Here is an 18,149-nt window from a genome sequence, read left to right as displayed (position 1 = left end):
ATAATATCAGACTAGATAAATGCATCTCAATAAATGAAGGGGATGGAGCGGCCAAGATGGGTTCATCGTAAAATGTGAAGTAGTGAGAGGGCTGCCAAGATAGGTGCTACCAAATATATGAAGGGGAGGGACGAGCTAGATTGCTGCCACGTGATACATGACTGGGAGGGACAAACTATGGGTGGGGGGGGTGACAAGTGTAGAAGCACACCTGGGAGGGAGACCGGGGTTTACTATGTGAAAAGGATTCAGTGTCAACAGATAAGCTTGCGTGTCGGAAGTATTCCTCTGTGTCCTCTCCTTTTACAGAGTGAGAGACTTCTAACTTACGTTAGCCAACTAGATATCTGATACAGAAGAGAAAGAAAATTGCAAGAGATACGGAATCATGCCGCGAGGTAAGGAATATTGGAGGATAAATGTAACTGAATGCTTATATTGATGTATGAATGAATTTGTGAGTGAGAAAATAAACAGGTAAACAGAAGTGTTAATGAAATAATAGAAGTACGGAGTTGATCATATATATACCTAAACCCGGGACTAAGTATCCTTGAGTCTAGTTCCGTTCCTCTCTGCAACATCTCAGTGCCAATCAACACGACTGGTATCACAGTATATTATAGATGCTTGACAACTCAACTACCTCGTAGACATCTCTTGCTCCTTCATCAGATAGTTTAATTACACTTCTCAATAAACATTCCAAGATGTGTTCTACCTCACCCCACTTCAAGAGATATATTACCAATTTCCCTCGAATACGGCCCACAACAATCCACCAACACATAGGTAATTATTTAGCATTTCGAGAACAGTGACAGCAGGCACGAGGAGACTTGGCCATATGTCTCAACATCAAGTAAGTTTACCAAAAATTTTACGTATCATCAGTATTATTATGATCATCATGAATTGAAGAAAGAACAAGGAAAGAAAAAAATACAAACAGTTTCTGTGTGAGACCTTGTTATTATATAAAATATACGCTATTGATGTTATTGGTGCAGCTGTTTAAATATATTACCTCCACCATCTGTTATATACATATATGCAAATATATTTATTTATTGGTAATTTGTATCGTATTCGTGATTTGAAAGATAAAGATACGGTGCAAGAATGTAACTGGTATAAAAATAAAAAAGAATGAAAAAATATATAACAAATTCACTTGTATATTTGTCATTACACTTACACACACACACACACACACACACACATATATATACACACACACACACACACACACACACACACACACACACACACACACACACACACACACACACACACACACACACACACACATACACAAAAAAAATGGGTGGCCCTAGAGGACGGAAAACCAGAGATCTGGTAGACGAACCAGGGAGGAAAGACTGGGAGTTAGAGCTCCAAAAAAAGGGAGGAAGAGTGGGGAAGGAAGATAGTAGAGCTTGGTAAGAAAATGGAGGAGCAGATAGCTGAAGAGTGCAGGAAGTGGGAAGTACAGGTCTTAGCAGCAGAAGCTAGGATACAGTGCTTAGAAGAGAAACTGCAAAGCCTGAAACAGATTAGAGCGACAAATGACAATTCAGATGTGACATCAGGAAATTCAATGTCAGGCGCAGACAAGGGGATGGTAAGCAACAACGGAGACATGCCGTACACGAAGGCCCTATCAGACCCACGTGGGGCCAGGGAAAAGACGAGGAGCACACTAAGATCAAATGACAGGTCCGAAGACAATGAAGGTATGCTATATGCAGAGATTCTAACAGCCAACTGCAGTAGCAAGGGACAGCTGGTCATGAAAGACAGTTCACTGAGAATAGAAGTTTCAGATATGACAGGGACTGAAGGCAAGAACATGTCAATGGAAGGAAATAAAATGCCTCAGAGGAAGCAGATGGAGACTCAGTGGGAGGAGGAAAGGGCGAGGTCAGTTTTTGTATATGGGCTCCAAGAAGCCAAGGGGGACAACTTTGAAGAAATAAAACAGGAGGAGAAAAAAATGATTGAAGGCATCATGAAGACAATAGGTGAGGACGATATGACCCAGGTGACAAATTTTCAGAGAATTGGGTGGTTTGCGAGTGGAAGGATACGGCCTGTCAGAGTAACTTTCAAGGAAGAATCAGTTCGAACCAGGATTCCGCAAGAGAAAGCAAGACCGAGGGACAAACAGGGGTACCAGAGAGTATACCTCGACCGCGACAGAACACAAGAAGAAAGGACTACACTGAAAGAGAGGGTACAGAGACGCAAGGAGGAACGAGAGGCAATGACGAAAATGAGCAGGACCCAGACACAGGAGGAAGGGCAAACACACCCCACTGAATCTCCCACCAAAAGACTCCAACCGCGACATTCCCAACGCAACTGAGCAACCTATACTACAACCCACTCACTGTTCCCTCTGCCACCAACCCCCATATCACAAACCTCACCCCAACAGCTGTCCCTTATGGGCATTCTGACCCCACCCCCACCACAAACCCCACCTACACCACAGCCCCATATAGGCCCCCACCAAGGCTCTCGCTCCCCCAACCCCAATATTCTTGCATGACCACAATGATAGAAAAGAAACTGAAAGTTTGGTACACAAACGCGGATGGAATAACGAATAAACATGAGTGGAACGAAAGAATCAGTGAAAAATCCCCAGACATCATAGCAGTCACAGAAACAAAACTCGCTGAGACAATAACAGACACAATCTTCCCAACGAGATATCAGATCCTGAGGAAAGATAAGGAGTAGAGGGGGAGGAGGGGTTGCACTGCTCATAAAACACCGATGGGGATTTGAGGAAATGGAAGGCATGGACATGATTGGAGAAAGAGACTACATTGTAGGTACAATTCAGTACGGAGAACATAAAGTAGTCATTGGAGTGATGTATAACCCACCACAGAACTGCAGGAGGCCAAGAGAGGAGTACGAAGAAAACGACAGGGTGATGGTGGACACATTGGCTGAGGTGGCAAGAAGAGCTCACTCGAGCAGAGCAAAGTTACTGGTAATGGGCGATTTTAACCACAGGGAGATCGACTGGGAAAACCTGGAGCCACATGGGGGTCCCGAAACATGGAGAGCCAAGATGATGGATGTGGTACTTGAAAACCTCATGCATCAACATGTCAGGGACACAACCAGAGAGAGAGGGGAGGATGAGCCAGCAAGACTGGATCTTGTGTTCACCCTGAGCAGTTCAGACATTGAGGACATCACTTACGAGAGGCCCCTTGGAGCTAGCGATCACGTGGTTCTGAGTTTTGATTATATAGTAGAGTTACAAGAACTGAAGGGGACAGGCCAAACTATAAAAGGGGGGACTACACACGTATGAGAAACTTCCTGCAGGAGGTTCAGCGGGACAGAGAAATGGTAGGAAAATCAGTAAACGAGATGATGGAATATGTGGCAACAAAGTGCAAGGAAGCAGAGGAAAGTTTTGTTCCCAAGGGAAACAGAAATAATAGGAAGACCAAAACGAGTCCTTGGTTTACCCGAAGGTGTAGGGAGGCAAAAACTAAGTGCAACAGAGAATGGAAAAGGTACAGGAGGCATAGGACCCAGGAAAACAAGGAGATTAGTAGAAGAGCCAGAAACGAGTATGCACAGATAAGGAGGGAGGCCCAGCGACAGTATGAAAACGACATAGCATCGAAAGTCAAATCTGACCCGAAACTGCTGTATAGCCACATAGACCAGGTGATAAGGCTGAGGAAAGAAGGTGGAGAACTCACAAGAAACGATCAAGAGGTATGTGAGGAGCTCAACACGAGATTTAAGGAAGTATTTACAGTAGAGACAGGAAGGACTCTGGGGAGACAGACCAGATGGGGACACCAGCAAGGAATACACCAACAAGTGTTGGACGACATACATACAGATGAGGAGGAGGTGAGGAAACTGCTAAGGGACATCGATACCTCAAAGGCAATGGGACCGGACAACATCTCCCCGTGGGTCCTTAGAGAGGAAGCAGATATGTTGTGCGTGCCACTTACCACAATCTTCAACACGTCCCTGGAAACTGGGCAACTACCTAAGGTATGGAAGACGGCAAATGTAGTTCCCATTTTTAAAAAAGGAGACAGAAAAGAGGCACTAAACTATAGACCTGTGTCATTGACGTGTATAGTATGCAAAATTATGGAGATTATCAGGAGGAGAGTGGTGGAGCACCTGGAACGGAACAAGAGTATAAATGCCAACCAGCACGGATTCACGGAAGGCAAATCCTGTGTCAGAAACCTTCTGGAGTTTTATGATAAAATAACAGAAGTAAGACACGAGAGAGAGGGGTGGGTTGATTGCATCTTCTTGGACTGCAAGAAGGCCTTTGACACAGTTCCTCACAAGAGATTAGTGCAGAAGCTAGAGCATCAGGCGCATATAACAGGAAGGGCACTGCAATGGATCAGAGAATACCTGACAGGGAGGCAACAACGAGTCATGGTACGTAATGATGTATCACAGTGGGCACCTGTGACGAGCGGGGTCCCACAGGGGTCGGTCATAGGACCAGCGCTATTTTTCGTATATGTGAACGACATGATGGAAGGGTTAGACTCAGAAGTGTCCCTGTTTGCAGATGATGTGAAGTTAATGAGGAGAATTAAATCTGATGAGGACCTGGCAGGACTTCAAAGAGACCTGGACAGACTGGACACCTGGTCCAGCAAATGGCTTCTCGAATTTAATCCTGCCAAATGCAAAGTCATGAAGATAGGGGAAGGGCACAGAAGACCACAGACAGAGTATAGGCTAGGTGGCCAAAGACTGAAAACCTCACTCAAGGAGAAAGATCTTGGGGTGAGTATAACACCGAGCATGTCTCCGGAAGCACACATCAATCAGATAACTGCTGCAGCATATGGGCGCCTGGCAAACCTGAGAACAGCATTCCGATACCTTAGTAAGAAATCGTTCAAGACACTGTACACCGTGTATGTCAGGCCTATACTGGAGTATGCAGCACCTGTTTGGAACCCGCACTTGATAAAGCACGTCAAGAAACTAGAGAAAGTACAAAGGTTTGCCACAAGGTTAGTTCCAGAGCTAAGGGGAATGTCCTATGAAGAAAGATTAAGGGAAATCGGCCTGACGACACTGGAGGACAGGAGGGTCAGGGGAGACATGATAACGACATATAAAATACTGCATGGAATAGACAAGGTGGACAAAGACAGGATGTTCCAGGGAGGGGACACAGAAACAAGAGGCCACAATTGGAAGTTGAAGACACAAATGAGTCAGAGAGATATTAGGAAGTATTTCTTCAGTCATAGAGTTGTAAGGCAGTGGAATAGCCTAGAAAATGACGTAGTGGAGGCAGGAACCATACACAGTTTTAAGACGAGGTTTGATAAAGCTCATGGAGCGGGGAGAGAGAGGGCCCAGTAGCAACCGGTGAAGAGGCGGGGCCAGGAGCTAAGACTCGACCCCTGCAACCACAAATAGGTGAGTACACACACACACACACACACACACACACACACACACACACACTTGGGCTGGTGCAAGTATGAGTAGTGGGGGGGTTGAAGAGGGTTGGAAAAGTTTTAAAAATGTAGTATTAGAATGTGGAGCAGAAGTTTGTGGTTATAGGAGGGTGGGTGCAGGAGGAAAAAGGAGTGATTGGTGGAATGATGAAGTAAAGGGTGTGATAAAAGTGAAAAAGGTAGCTTTTAAAAGTTTTTTACAAAGCAAATGTGTTATAAGAGTGTATGGAGAGTAAAGGAAAGGTGAAGAGAGTGATGAGAGAGTGTAAAAGGAGAGCAGATGATAGAGTGGGAGAGGCACTGTGAAAAAATTTTGATGAAAATAAGAAAATTTTTGGAGTTAAACAAGTTAAGATTTGTCAGATAAAAACAGAGTAGGGGGAGTTAGTAGATGGGGAGATGGAGGTATTGAGTAGATGGCATGAATATTTTGAGGAACTTTTAAATGTCAACGAATAAAGGGAGGCGGTAATTTTATGCACTGGCCAGGGATGTATACCATATTTGAGGAGTGAAGAAGAACAAGATGTGAGTGTGGGGGAGGTGCGTGAGGCATTATGTAGAATGAAAGGTGGTAAAGCAGCTGGAACTGACGGGATCATGACAGAAATATTAAAAGCAGGGAGGGGATATGGTGTTGGAGTGGTTGGTATTTTTTTTTTAATAAATGTATGAAAGAGGGGAAGGTACCTTGGGATTGGCAGAGGGCATGTATAATTCCTTTATATAAAGGGAAGGGGGACAAAAGAGATTGTAAAAATTATAGAGAAATAAGTTTACTGAGTATACCAGAAAAGAGTACGGTAGGGTTATTATTGAAAGAATTAGAGGTAAGACAGAATGTAGGATTGCGGATGAGCAAGGAGGTTTTAGAGTGGGTAGGGGATGTGTAGATCAAGTGTTCATATTGAAGCATAAATGTGAACAGTATTTAGATAAAGGTAGGGAAGTTTTCATTGAATTTAAGGATTTAGAAAAGGCATATGATAGAGTGGATAGGGGAGCAATGTGGCAGATGTTGCAAGTATATGGAATAGGTGGTAAGTTACTAAATGCTGTAAAGAGTTTTTATGAGGATAGTGAGGCTCAGGTTAGGGTGTGTAGAAGAAAGGGAGACTACTTCCCGGTAAAAGTAGGTCTTAGACAGGGATGTGTAATGTCACCATGGTTGTTAATATATTTATAGATAGGGTTGTAAAAGAAGTAAATGCTAGGGTGTTCGGGAGAGGGGTGAGATTAAATTATGGGGAATCAAATACGAAATGGGAATTGACACAGTTACTTTTTGCTGATGATATTTTGCTTATGGGAGAGCTAAAGAAAACTTGCAAAGGTTAGTTGATGAGTTTAGGAGTGTGTGTAAAGGTAGAAAGTTGAAAGTGAACATAGAAAAGAGTAAGGTGATGAAGGTATCATGATTTAGATAAAGAAAAATTGGATATCAGATTCGAGAGGAGGAGTATGGAAGAAGTGAATGTTTTCAGATATTTGGGAGTTGACGTGTCAGCAGATGGATTTATGAAGGATGAGGTTAATCATAGAATTAATGAAGGAAAAAAAGCAAGTGGTGCGTTGAGGTATATGTGGAAACAAAAACATTATCTATGGAGGCAAAGAAGGGAATATATGAAAGTATAGTGGTACCAGCACTCTTATATGTGTGTGAAGCTTGGGTTGTAAATGCTGCAGAGAGGAGGCGGTTGGAGGCAGAGGAGATGTCTCGTCTAAGGGCAAAGTGTGTTGTAAATATTATGCAGAAAATTTGGAGTGTGGAAATTAGGAGGTGTGGAGTTATTAAAAGTATTAGTCAGAGGGCTGAAGAGGGGTTGTTGAGGTGGTTTGGTCATTTAGAGAGAATGGATCAAAGTAGAATGACATGGAGAGCGTATAAATCTGTAGGGGAAGGAAGGCAGGGTAGGGGTCGTCCTCGAAAAGGTTGGAGGGAGGGGGTAAAGGAGGCGTTGTGGGCGAGGGGTTTGGACTTCCAGCAAGCGTGAGCATGTTAAATAGGAGTGAATGGAAACGAATGGTATTTGGGACCTGACGAGCTGTTGGAGTGTGAGCAGCATAATATTTAGTGAAGAGATTCAGGGAAACCGGTTATTTTTATATAGCCGGATTTGAGTACTGGAAATGGGAAGTACAATGCCTGCACTCTAAAGGAGGGGTTTGGGATATTGGCAGTTTGGAGGGATATGTTGTGTATCTTTATACGTATATGCTTCTAAACTGTTGTATTCTGGGTACCTCTGCAAAAACAGTGATTATGTGTGAAAGAGGTGAAAATGTTGAATGATGAAAGTATTTTTTTGGGGGGGGATTTTCTTATATATATATATATATATATATATATATATATATATATATATATATATATATATATATATATATATATATATATATATATATATATATATATATATATATATATATATATGTCGTACCGAATAGGCAGAACTTGCGCTCTTGGCTTAAATAGCAACGCTCATCTTGCCATATAGGACAAGTGAAAATTTGCGTATGCAATAATTTCGCCAAAATTATTCTGAACTTAGCGATAAAAATATATTTCACTGTGTTTGTTTAGTATTAAATTATTTTAAACAAATGTAAAATGTATTTCGTTGGGTTAGGCTAAAATAAATTGCGCTTGTTATAATAAGGTTAGGTAAGTTTTCTAAGTTCTTTTTGGTGCAAAATTATAAATTTTTACATCAACATTATTTAAAAAATATATCTTTAAACGTATAAGAGAAAAGTTTAGAAAAGACTTAATTTTAAATGAGTTCTTGCTAATTGACCAGTTTTAGATATTCGGCACCACACACACACACACACACACACACACACACACACACACACACATATATATATATATATATATATATATATATATATATATATATATATATATATATATATATATATATATATATATATATGTATATATATATATATATATATATATATATATATATATATATATATATATATATATATATATATATATATATATATATATGTGTGTGTGTGTGTGTACTCACCTAGTTGTACTCACCTAGTTGAGGTTGCGGGGGTCGAGTCCGAGCTCCTGGCCCCGCCTCTTCACTGATCGCTACTAGGTCACTCTCCCTGAGCCGTGAGCTTTATCATACCTCTGCTTAAAGCTATGTATGGATCCTGCCTCCACTACATCGCTTCCCAAACTATTCCACTTACTGACTACTCTGTGGCTGAAGAAATACTTCCTAACATCCCTGTGATTCATCTGTGTCTTCAACTTCCAACTGTGTCCCCTTGTTACTGTGTCCAATCTCTGGAACATCCTGTCTTTGTCCACCTTGTCAATTCCTCTCAGTATTTTGTATGTCGTTATCATGTCCCCCCTATCTCTCCTGTCCTCCAGTGTCGTCAGGTTGATTTCCCTTAACCTCTCCTCGTAGGACATACCTCTTAGCTCTGGGACTAGTCTTGTTGCAAACCTTTGCACTTTCTCTAGTTTCTTCACGTGCTTGGCTAGGTGTGGGTTCCAAACTGGTGCCGCATACTCCAATATGGGCCTAACGTACACGGTGTACAGGGTCCTGAATGATTCCTTATTAAGATGTCGGAATGCTGTTCTGAGGTTTGCTAGGCGCCCATATGCTGCAGCAGTTATTTGGTTGATGTGCGCTTCAGGAGATGTGCCTGGTGTTATACTCACCCCAAGATCTTTTTCCTTGAGTGAGGTTTGTAGTCTCTGACCCCCTAGACTGTACTCCGTCTGCGGCCTTCTTTGCCCTTCCCCAATCTTCATGACTTTGCACTTGGTGTGTGTATGTGTGTGTGTGTGTGTGTGTGTGTGTGTGTGTGTGTGTGTATAAAAGAACAAAAGAACATAAGAAAGAACACTGCAGCAGGCGTTTTGCCCATGCGAAGCAGGTCCAATTCTCACACTGGCTTAAGCCAATGCCTTGACCTAGTCAGGTCAGTCACTTTCACGGCATCCGACATAATAGCACAAGCTAGTCAAGTCCAACTCACACCCACCCACATCCACTTATTTATTTATCCAACCTCTTTTTAAAACTACACAACGTCTTAGCTTCTATAACGGTACTCGGGAGTTTGTTCCACTAATCCACAACTCTATTACCAAACCAGTGCTTTCCTATATCCTTCCTGAATCTGAACTTTTCCAATTTAAAACCATTGCTGCGAGTCCTGTTTATGCTAGATATTTTTAGCATGCTATTTACATCCCCTTTATTAATTCCTGTTTTACACTTATACACCTCAGTCATATCCCCCCCTATTTCTACGCCATTCTAGAGAGTGCAGATTCAGGGCCTCAGTCTATCCTCATAGGGAAGATTTATGATACATGGGATCAACTTTGTCATCCTCCTCCGTACGTTTTCCAGAGCATTTATATCCATTCTGTAATACGGTGACCAGAACTGCGCAGCATAATCTAAATGAGGCCTAACCAGAGATATATATAGTTGAAGGACAACCTGAGGACTTCTGTTATTTATACTTTTTGATATGAAGCCAAGGATTCTATTAGCTTTATTGCGAACACTAATGCACTGTTGTCATGGTTTCAGATTACTGTTAACCAGAACTCCTAAATCCTTTTCGCAAAACCGTAATATTAAGATCTACATTATTTAGTTTATATGTGGTATTACGATAAACTTTATAAACACTAGACAATATTAGTATAGGGGACATTTTAGGAAAATTATATTCCAGTTATATCATTATAAGGAATCATTGATTAATAAGGAGATCGAAAAAACTTTGTAAAATGTATCTTTACTATAATGTAAACAACGTAATTGATTTAAGGTATTTTTATTGTATCTTTTTCTCAGTAATTATACATAAACACAGACTTTATATTCAACTTATAAATTACCATGACCTTCATTCTAGCTGACTGCGCTTTTAATATAAATATGATCAATCAAGTTACAGCGTCTCTATTGTGATGAATGGTTTGAAGAACCGACAAGTTGAAGATTGAGACATTTATGCAACATATGGGAATCTTTATTCAGGAAACGTTTCGCCACACAGTGGCTTCATCAGTCCAATACAAAGCAGGTGTAAGGAGAGGAGGAGTTTGAGGTAATCAGTCCCTCAGCCTGGAGTCGATGTGTTCAGTCCATCAATCTTGTAGAATGTACAGTATAGGGCCGTAGACGTGGCTTATATACTGTAGTGAGGTGAGGCGAAGCAGGAGAAGGCGGGGTCATAGTGGTACCATCCACTAGTCTTTGTAGGTCTTCGTCCAAAGGTTGGACAAGTGTTGAAAAATTCTTTGTAACTTCAACTAGTGGATGGTACCACTATGACCCCACCTCATCCTGCTTCACCTCACCTCACTACAGTATATAAGCCACGTCTACAGCCCTATGCTGTACATTCTACAAGACTGATGGACTGAACACATCGACTCCAGGCTGAGGGACTGATTACCTCAAACTCCTCCTGCTTTGTATTTGACTGATGAAGCCACTATGCGGCGAAACGTTTCCTGAATAAAGATTCCCATATGTTGCATAAGTGTCGTAATCTTGAGTGTCTCTATTTTCCGAGACGGTTAGAGTGTTGACTAGAATATTTGAAGTCTCGTAACACATGAGAACTTCTATACAATGAAAGTTTCACAAGATCTCACAATTTATGGTGACTTTAGAGAATAAAGTTCTTCACCAATAGCTTCTCAATTTAAGTTAAAATGAGTAAACAATAGAGACCTCTATACCCAGAGAGGTGTTGTACTGACTACTATACTCCACTCACCTCTGGCTTAAGCTTGCATCAGGCGAGTAGTAATGAGAAGTGAGGTCATTCAAACATTAAAAACTTAAAAACATTAGAAAACTTACCTAACCTTATTATAACAAGAGCAATTTATTTTAGCCTAACCCAACTAAATACATTTTAGATTTGTTTACAGTAATTTAATACTAAACAAACACAGTGAAATATATTTTTTTCGTTAGGTTCAGAATGATTCTGGCGAAATTACTGCATACACAAATTTTCACTTGTCCTATATGGCAAGGTGAACGTTGCTATTTAAGCCAAGATCGCAAGTTCTGCCTATTCGGCACGACATATATATATGAGAAAGATGAAAATGAATATGTAATATTATAAAGCTGATTAACTTCGTTTTAGCTATTAACAATTATAATCGCAATGTAATATTACATAGATGAACAAAAATGCAAGAGAGAACCCGCATCTGGGCGTAACATATGGCATGCTTATTTTACTTTCCAACATTTAGAACTTTGCATTTGTCAATATTAAACTGCATTTGCCACTTTTCCGACCACTGCATCGGTCTATTCAAATCATCCTTGAGAGCTCTAATGTTCTCACTAGAATAAATTGGATGGACTGTTTTGGTGTCATCAGCTATTTATTCCCTCATTTATGTCGCTTGTATAAATTGTGAACAACAAGGGGCTTAACATTGACCCCTGTGGAACCCCGCTTGTGACGTGCAACGATTGTGATTTCTCACCATTTATGAAAACTCTCTGCTGCCTATTTGTCAACCATGCCTCTACCCAGGAAAATAATTCTCCTATTCCATGTTTCTTAAGTTTTCTCAATAGTCTCTGGTGTGGAACTCTATGGAAAACCTTACTGAAGTCCATATACACAATATCATATTCAGTACCATGATCTACCTCCTCAAATACCTTAGTGAAGAAAGTTAGTAAATTCATAAGACACGAACGTCCCTCAGTAAAACCGTGTTGAGATTCATTAATCAGGTTATGCCTTTCAAGATGGCTACGAATTGCTTCGGCAATTATTGATTTCATAAATTTACCAACTATGGAGGTAAGACTTATTAGTCTATAGTTCGAAGCTAAGGACCTGTAACCTGCCTTGTAAATAGATATTACATTTGCCATTTTCCACTTATCTGGCACTATGCCAGTTTGTAGTGATATATTGAAAATATTAGCCAAAGGTATGCTAAATTTCTCTTTACATTCCTTTAAAACCCTTGCTAACAGTTCATCAGGGCCTGGAGAATTGTTAGCTTTTAATTTCTCTATTTGTCTGAGGACTATGTCACTAGTTATCGGAATCGTGCATAGTTTATTATCATCCTGTTCTACATTATTTATTATTTCTGGAATTTCGCTTTTATCTTTCTGAGTAAAAACTGAGAGGAAGTAAGTATTGAAAATTTCACACATATCCTTATCACTGTCAGTGATCTGGCCTGAGTTACTCTTAAGTGGGCCTATCTTGTCCCTAATCTTACTTCTGTATACCTGAAAGAACCCTTTGGGTTAGTCATCAAATCCATTGCGACTTTAGCCTCATAATCCCTTTTTGCTATTCTTATTCCTTTTCTCATTTCTCTCTTTAACTGAATATATTGATTTCTTAACTGCCCATCCCCTCTTTTGATGTCCCTATATATGCCTCTATTTAGGGCACTGAGATGTTTTAATATATTGCTAATGCATTTGAAATAATTTTTGTTAGATCTAATTTCCCTACTCGGGACAAAAGTCATCTTGGCAGCTAGAACTATGCTCTGAAAAACGTCATATTGGCAACCAACCCTACCTACCTGGCCTAAAGTAAGATCATCCCAATTTAAACCACCCAGGTAATTTCTCATACCCATGAAGTCGGTCAAGTGAAAATCTGGGACAGTTATCTTGGTAATTCCATGATATATTGAAACTAAGTGATTTGTGATCACTTTCCATTAGCTCATCATTAACCTCAAGAATATTAACTAGCGATTCTTTGTTGGCAAGAACTAAGTCAAGCAGGTTGTTTCCTCTAGCAGTCTCTCAAGAAAGTCACTAGACTCAAGATTTCCTCTCACATTGTTCCAATAAATTTGTCTAAAGTTAAAATCTTATATTAACACACCATCTTCATATTTAGACGCCTTAAGAATTTTGTCCCACAGCAGCCTACCACACTCCCTATCAAGGTTTAGGGGCCTATAAATCACACCCAATATTAATTTTTCACGACCTTCGAGAAACTGTAGCCAAACAGATTCTGTGTCCGATGTCTCCAATCTTACATCTTGTCTAACACAACAATTTAAATTATCTCTGACATACATCGCCACTCCACCACCCTTCCTGTTGACCCTATCAGCGTGGAATAGTTTATAACCGTGTATGTTGCATTCAGATGGCATTTCACTATCTTTCAAGTTTAACCAGGTCTCTGTTATAGCAATAACATCAATATTACCTGTACTTGCAAGCAATCTTAGCTCATTAATCTTATTTCTTAGACTCCTACTATTTATATAGCAAACCTTAAGGAAACTAGCCACTCGTTACCCTCTACTTTATTTCTTTGTTTGTTGAACAATTACTTTGCATTTAAGAGCAACTTTATTTTGAATATTGTCTTTTGAACATATCCCTGAGGTATCCTGGTGATATCTGCTGTTTTCAACCATAATGCTGCAGCCTGACTGTTTCCCACAAACACCCATACCTCTATAATCAATCAGTTTAAATTCCTAGACAAGTCCTCAATGGGCCCCTCAATCGAATTGGCTAATGTAACCACTCCAGCCCCAGAGAGATGAACCCCATCCCTTGCACACATATCACGTTTGCCAAAGAATGGGTCCCAGATATCAATGACTGGGATTGCAAGTTTCTTGCAGTACCTGTCTAGCCAGCAATTTATACCAATTGCCCTAGACATCCATTCATTGCCCACTCCCTTTCTTGGCAAGATGCTACATATGATTAGGATCTCTACCTTTGACTTGACAACTTTTACGGCTGACTTCTACGGCTCCTGTCTCCTGCCCTTCCTGATGTCATTTCCACCAGCACTAAGGCAGATGATTGGCTTGTTTCCATTGCCTGACATAATATTATCCAACCTGCTGACTATGTCACCAACACCAGCTCCTAGGAGGTACACCCTCTGTCTGGCCTTCTTATCTCTGTTACATAAAACACGGTCCATATATCTTACCTGAGAATCTCCTGCAACCAAAATATTCTTACCTTGATTAGCAGGGGAATCAGTGGTACCTTTAACCTCACTAACCACTGAAGTACACTCGTCCTGGAGAACAGATAATCGATTTCCTACCTTCACATCTTCTTCTCTATTAAAGTTCCTTATCTTCCTTCTTCCTGAATTGTGAGCCAATTGCCACTTAAAGCGGCAGCAACTCTTTAGCTCACTGCTGGTGTTCTTTTCCTCACCAGCTCCAACCATCTCACACTCACTCCCAAACCGATCTCAGCGAAGCTTAAGCCTCCTATTTTTCTCCTGAAGAAGTAGAACCTCCTTCTTCAATACTTTAACCTGAGATTCCAAAGCACTACTGCAGGCCATGTTGCTCAGTATCATCCCATGCTAATTCCCAGACAGCTTAGGACAGTGACCACACGTGGCCTCTGACCGCAGCGTACTGAAGAGTGGGTGAGATGTTATTAACAAATTTTGTTGAAAATAAGAACAAGTTTAAGAGTGAGATTAATAAGCTGAGAAAGCCTTGGTAATGAATGCATTGGATAGTTAAAAATAGGAGAGGAAAGTTAAAATTGAGAGTTAGAGGTATCGGGAAGATGGAAGGAATATTTTGAGGAACTGTTAAATGTTGATGAAGAGAGAGAAGCTGTGATTTCGTGTATAGGGCAAAGAGGAATAACATATTGTAGGAGTGAGGAAGAACCGGTTGTGAGTGTGGGGGAAGTTCGTGGGGCAGTGGATAGAATGAAAGGGGGTAAGGCAGCTGGGATTGATAGGATAAAGATAGAAATGTTAAAAGCAGGTGAGGATATAGTTTTGGAATGGTTGGTGCATTATTTAATAAATGTATGGAAGAGAGTAAAGTGCATAGGGATTGGCAGAGAGCATGAATAATTCCTTTGTAAAGGAAAAGGGGACAAAAGAGAGTGCAAAAATTATAGGAGAATAAATCTGTTGAGTATACCTGGTAAAGTGTATGGTAGAGTTATTATTGAAAGAATTAAGAGTAAGACGGAGAACAGGATAGCAGATGAACAAGGAGGCTTTAGGAAGGTGTAGACCAAATGTTTACAGTGAAACATATAGGTGAACAATAATTAGATGAGAGTAAAGAGGTTTTTGTGGAATTTATGGATTTGGAAAAGGCGTATGACAGGATGGATTGGGAAGCAATGTAGCATACGATGCAAATGTATGGAATAGGAGGATATGTAGGAGAGAGGGACATGATTTCCCAGTTAAAGTAGACCTTAGACAAGGATGTGTGATGTCACCATGATTGTTCAATACATTTATGGATAGGGTTGTAAGAGAAGTGAATGCTAGGGTGTTGGCAAGATGTGTGGAGCGAAAAGCTGAAGAATCTAACACAAAATGGGAGTTGTCACAGTTGTTCTTTGCTGATGAGAGATTCTCAAGTGAAGTTGCAGACCTTGGTGGATGAGTTTGGTAGTATATGTAAAAGAAGAAAAATAAAAGTGAATATTGGAAAGAGTAGGTGAGTGGTGCACTGAGGAGTCTCTGGAGAAACAAAAAACTTTGTCCATGAATGAAAAGAGGGGAATGTATGAGAATATAGTTATACCAACGCTCTTATATGAATGTGAAGCGTGGGTGGTGAATGATGCAACAAGGAGAAGGCTGAAGGCAGTGGAAATGTCATGTCTGAGAGCAATGTGTAGTGTGAATATAATGCGGAGAATTCGTAGTTTGGAAATTAGGAGGAGGTGTAGGATTACCAAAACTATTATCCAGAGGGCTGAAGGTGGGCTGTCGAGATGGTTTGGACATGTAGAGAGGCTGGAACGAAATAGAATGACTTTGAGAGTGTATATCTGTAGTGAACGGAAGGCGGGGTATGGGTCGGCCTACGAAAGTTAGGACAGAGAGGGTAAAGGAGGTTTTGTGTGCAAGAGGATTGGACTTCTAGCAAGCATGCATGAGCGTGTTTAATAGGAGCAAATCGAGACAAATGGTTATCAGGACTTGACGTGCTGTTGGAGTGTGAGCAAGGAAACATTTATGAAGGGATTCAGGGAAACCGGCTGGCAGGACTTGAGTCCTGAAGATGGGCAGTACAGTCTCTGCACTCTGAAGGAGAGGAGTTGATGTTGCATTTTTATAACTGTAGTGTAAGCGCAAGAGAGTGATGGAGCGATTGATAATGAAAGTTTTTCTTTTTCGGGCCATACACAAATAACCCGCACATAAAAGAGAGAAGCTTACGACGACGTTTCGGTCCGACTTGGACCATTGACAAAGTCACACTAACAGAGGTGGAGCAAGACGGCTATATATAGGCAGGAAGAGGTGGTAGTAGTAGTAGCAGTAGTAGTAGTAATACAAGAATTGTATATAATACCGACAGGATGAAATTAAGACACATGCACAACACCCGGGCATCCCCATCGTAGACGTTTCGCCATCCAGCCAGCCACTGGATGGCGAAACGTCCACAACAAAGACAGCCAGACGCCGCACATGTGTCTACAGATGTTCCTGGTGTCTACTCTATTTCTTGCTCCTCCTGTCCTCTTCAATACTTCGGAGAAACTGGTCGATCTCTTTCTGACAGACTTAGGGAGCACAAAAATAGTGTTAGGCTTGCCGACACTAACAATGCTCTTTTCTGTCACGTCAGAGATCATAGCCATCCTATTGACTGGTCTTCTGCTAAAACTGTCTTCCCTACTTCCAACTCGAACAGTCGCCGTCTAGTTGAATCCTCTCTAATACACAACTTTCCTGGTATGAACCTTAGCCCTGGCTTCGTCTCTGTAGATGCCTTCCTCTCCCACTACATTGTAAAATGCTCCAAACTTCAGAACACCCGTGACTTAACCTGAATCCTCACTTTTTCTTTTTCTTTTTCTTCTTGCTTTTCCCCTTTCCTCTCTCCTTTTCTCCTCTGGGTTGTCTTTCTCTCTCCTGTCTCGTGTTTCTGTTCCTTCTTCATTTATTTTATTTCACCACTTCCCCTTTCACGCACCTCTGTGCGCTTGCTCTCCCTCTGTGGGTATCTAGCTCTCTTGCAGTGCTCCCCTTCCTTTGTATTTGACTGGCTCGTCTTCCTTATTTCCCACTTCTTCCGCTACCACTACTACTACCACCTCTTCTTCTTCTACTACAACTACTGTTGAAATTAAGACACATGTGCGGCGTCTGGCTGTCTTTGTTGTGGACGTTTCGCCATCCAGTGGCTGGCTGGATGGCGAAACGTCTACGATGGGGATGCCCGGGTGTTGTGCATGTGTCTTAATTTCATCCTGTCGGTATTATATACAATTCTTGTACTACTACTACTACTACTACTACTACTACTACTACCACCACCACCTCTTCCTGCCTATATATAGCCGTCTTGCTCCACCTCTGTTAGTGTGACTTTGTCAATGGTCCAAGTCGGACCGAAACGTCGTCGTAAGCTTCTCTCTTTTATGTGCGGGTTATTTGTGTATTGTTCCAGTCACGGTATTGTGCCTTTTTGTTATTTTTCGGGCCACCCTGCCTTGGTGGGAGACGGCCAAAGTGTAAATAATAATAGATGCATTTCTAGTTGAGGCAATAGTATACAGTTTTAAATTGGCCTCTTATACGTAGGCATCAGACTGTCTTAAATGTGTCACACCGAGGAATTAGGGCGTTTTTTTT

General features: G+C 41.0%; 1 protein-coding gene across 1 annotated transcript in view; it reads left to right on the top strand.

Annotated features, from left to right (window-relative positions):
* Nucleotides 1-259: 259 nt before the first annotated feature.
* The window catches only part of LOC128703098 (glycoprotein-N-acetylgalactosamine 3-beta-galactosyltransferase 1-like), a 536,922-nt gene continuing 519,032 nt past the window's right edge, over nucleotides 260-18,149 (top strand). The window contains exon 1 of the mRNA XM_070103460.1: nucleotides 260-398. Coding sequence (XP_069959561.1) covers nucleotides 389-398 — 10 coding nt within the window. The 5' untranslated portion in view covers nucleotides 260-388. The remainder of the gene's footprint in view (nucleotides 399-18,149) is intronic.

This window comes from Cherax quadricarinatus, chromosome 85 (genome assembly GCF_038502225.1).
Source record: "Cherax quadricarinatus isolate ZL_2023a chromosome 85, ASM3850222v1, whole genome shotgun sequence".
Lineage (NCBI taxonomy): Eukaryota > Metazoa > Arthropoda > Malacostraca > Decapoda > Parastacidae > Cherax > Cherax quadricarinatus.
Note: the sequence above shows the minus strand (reverse complement) of the source record. Positions and strands in the feature narration are given on the sequence as shown.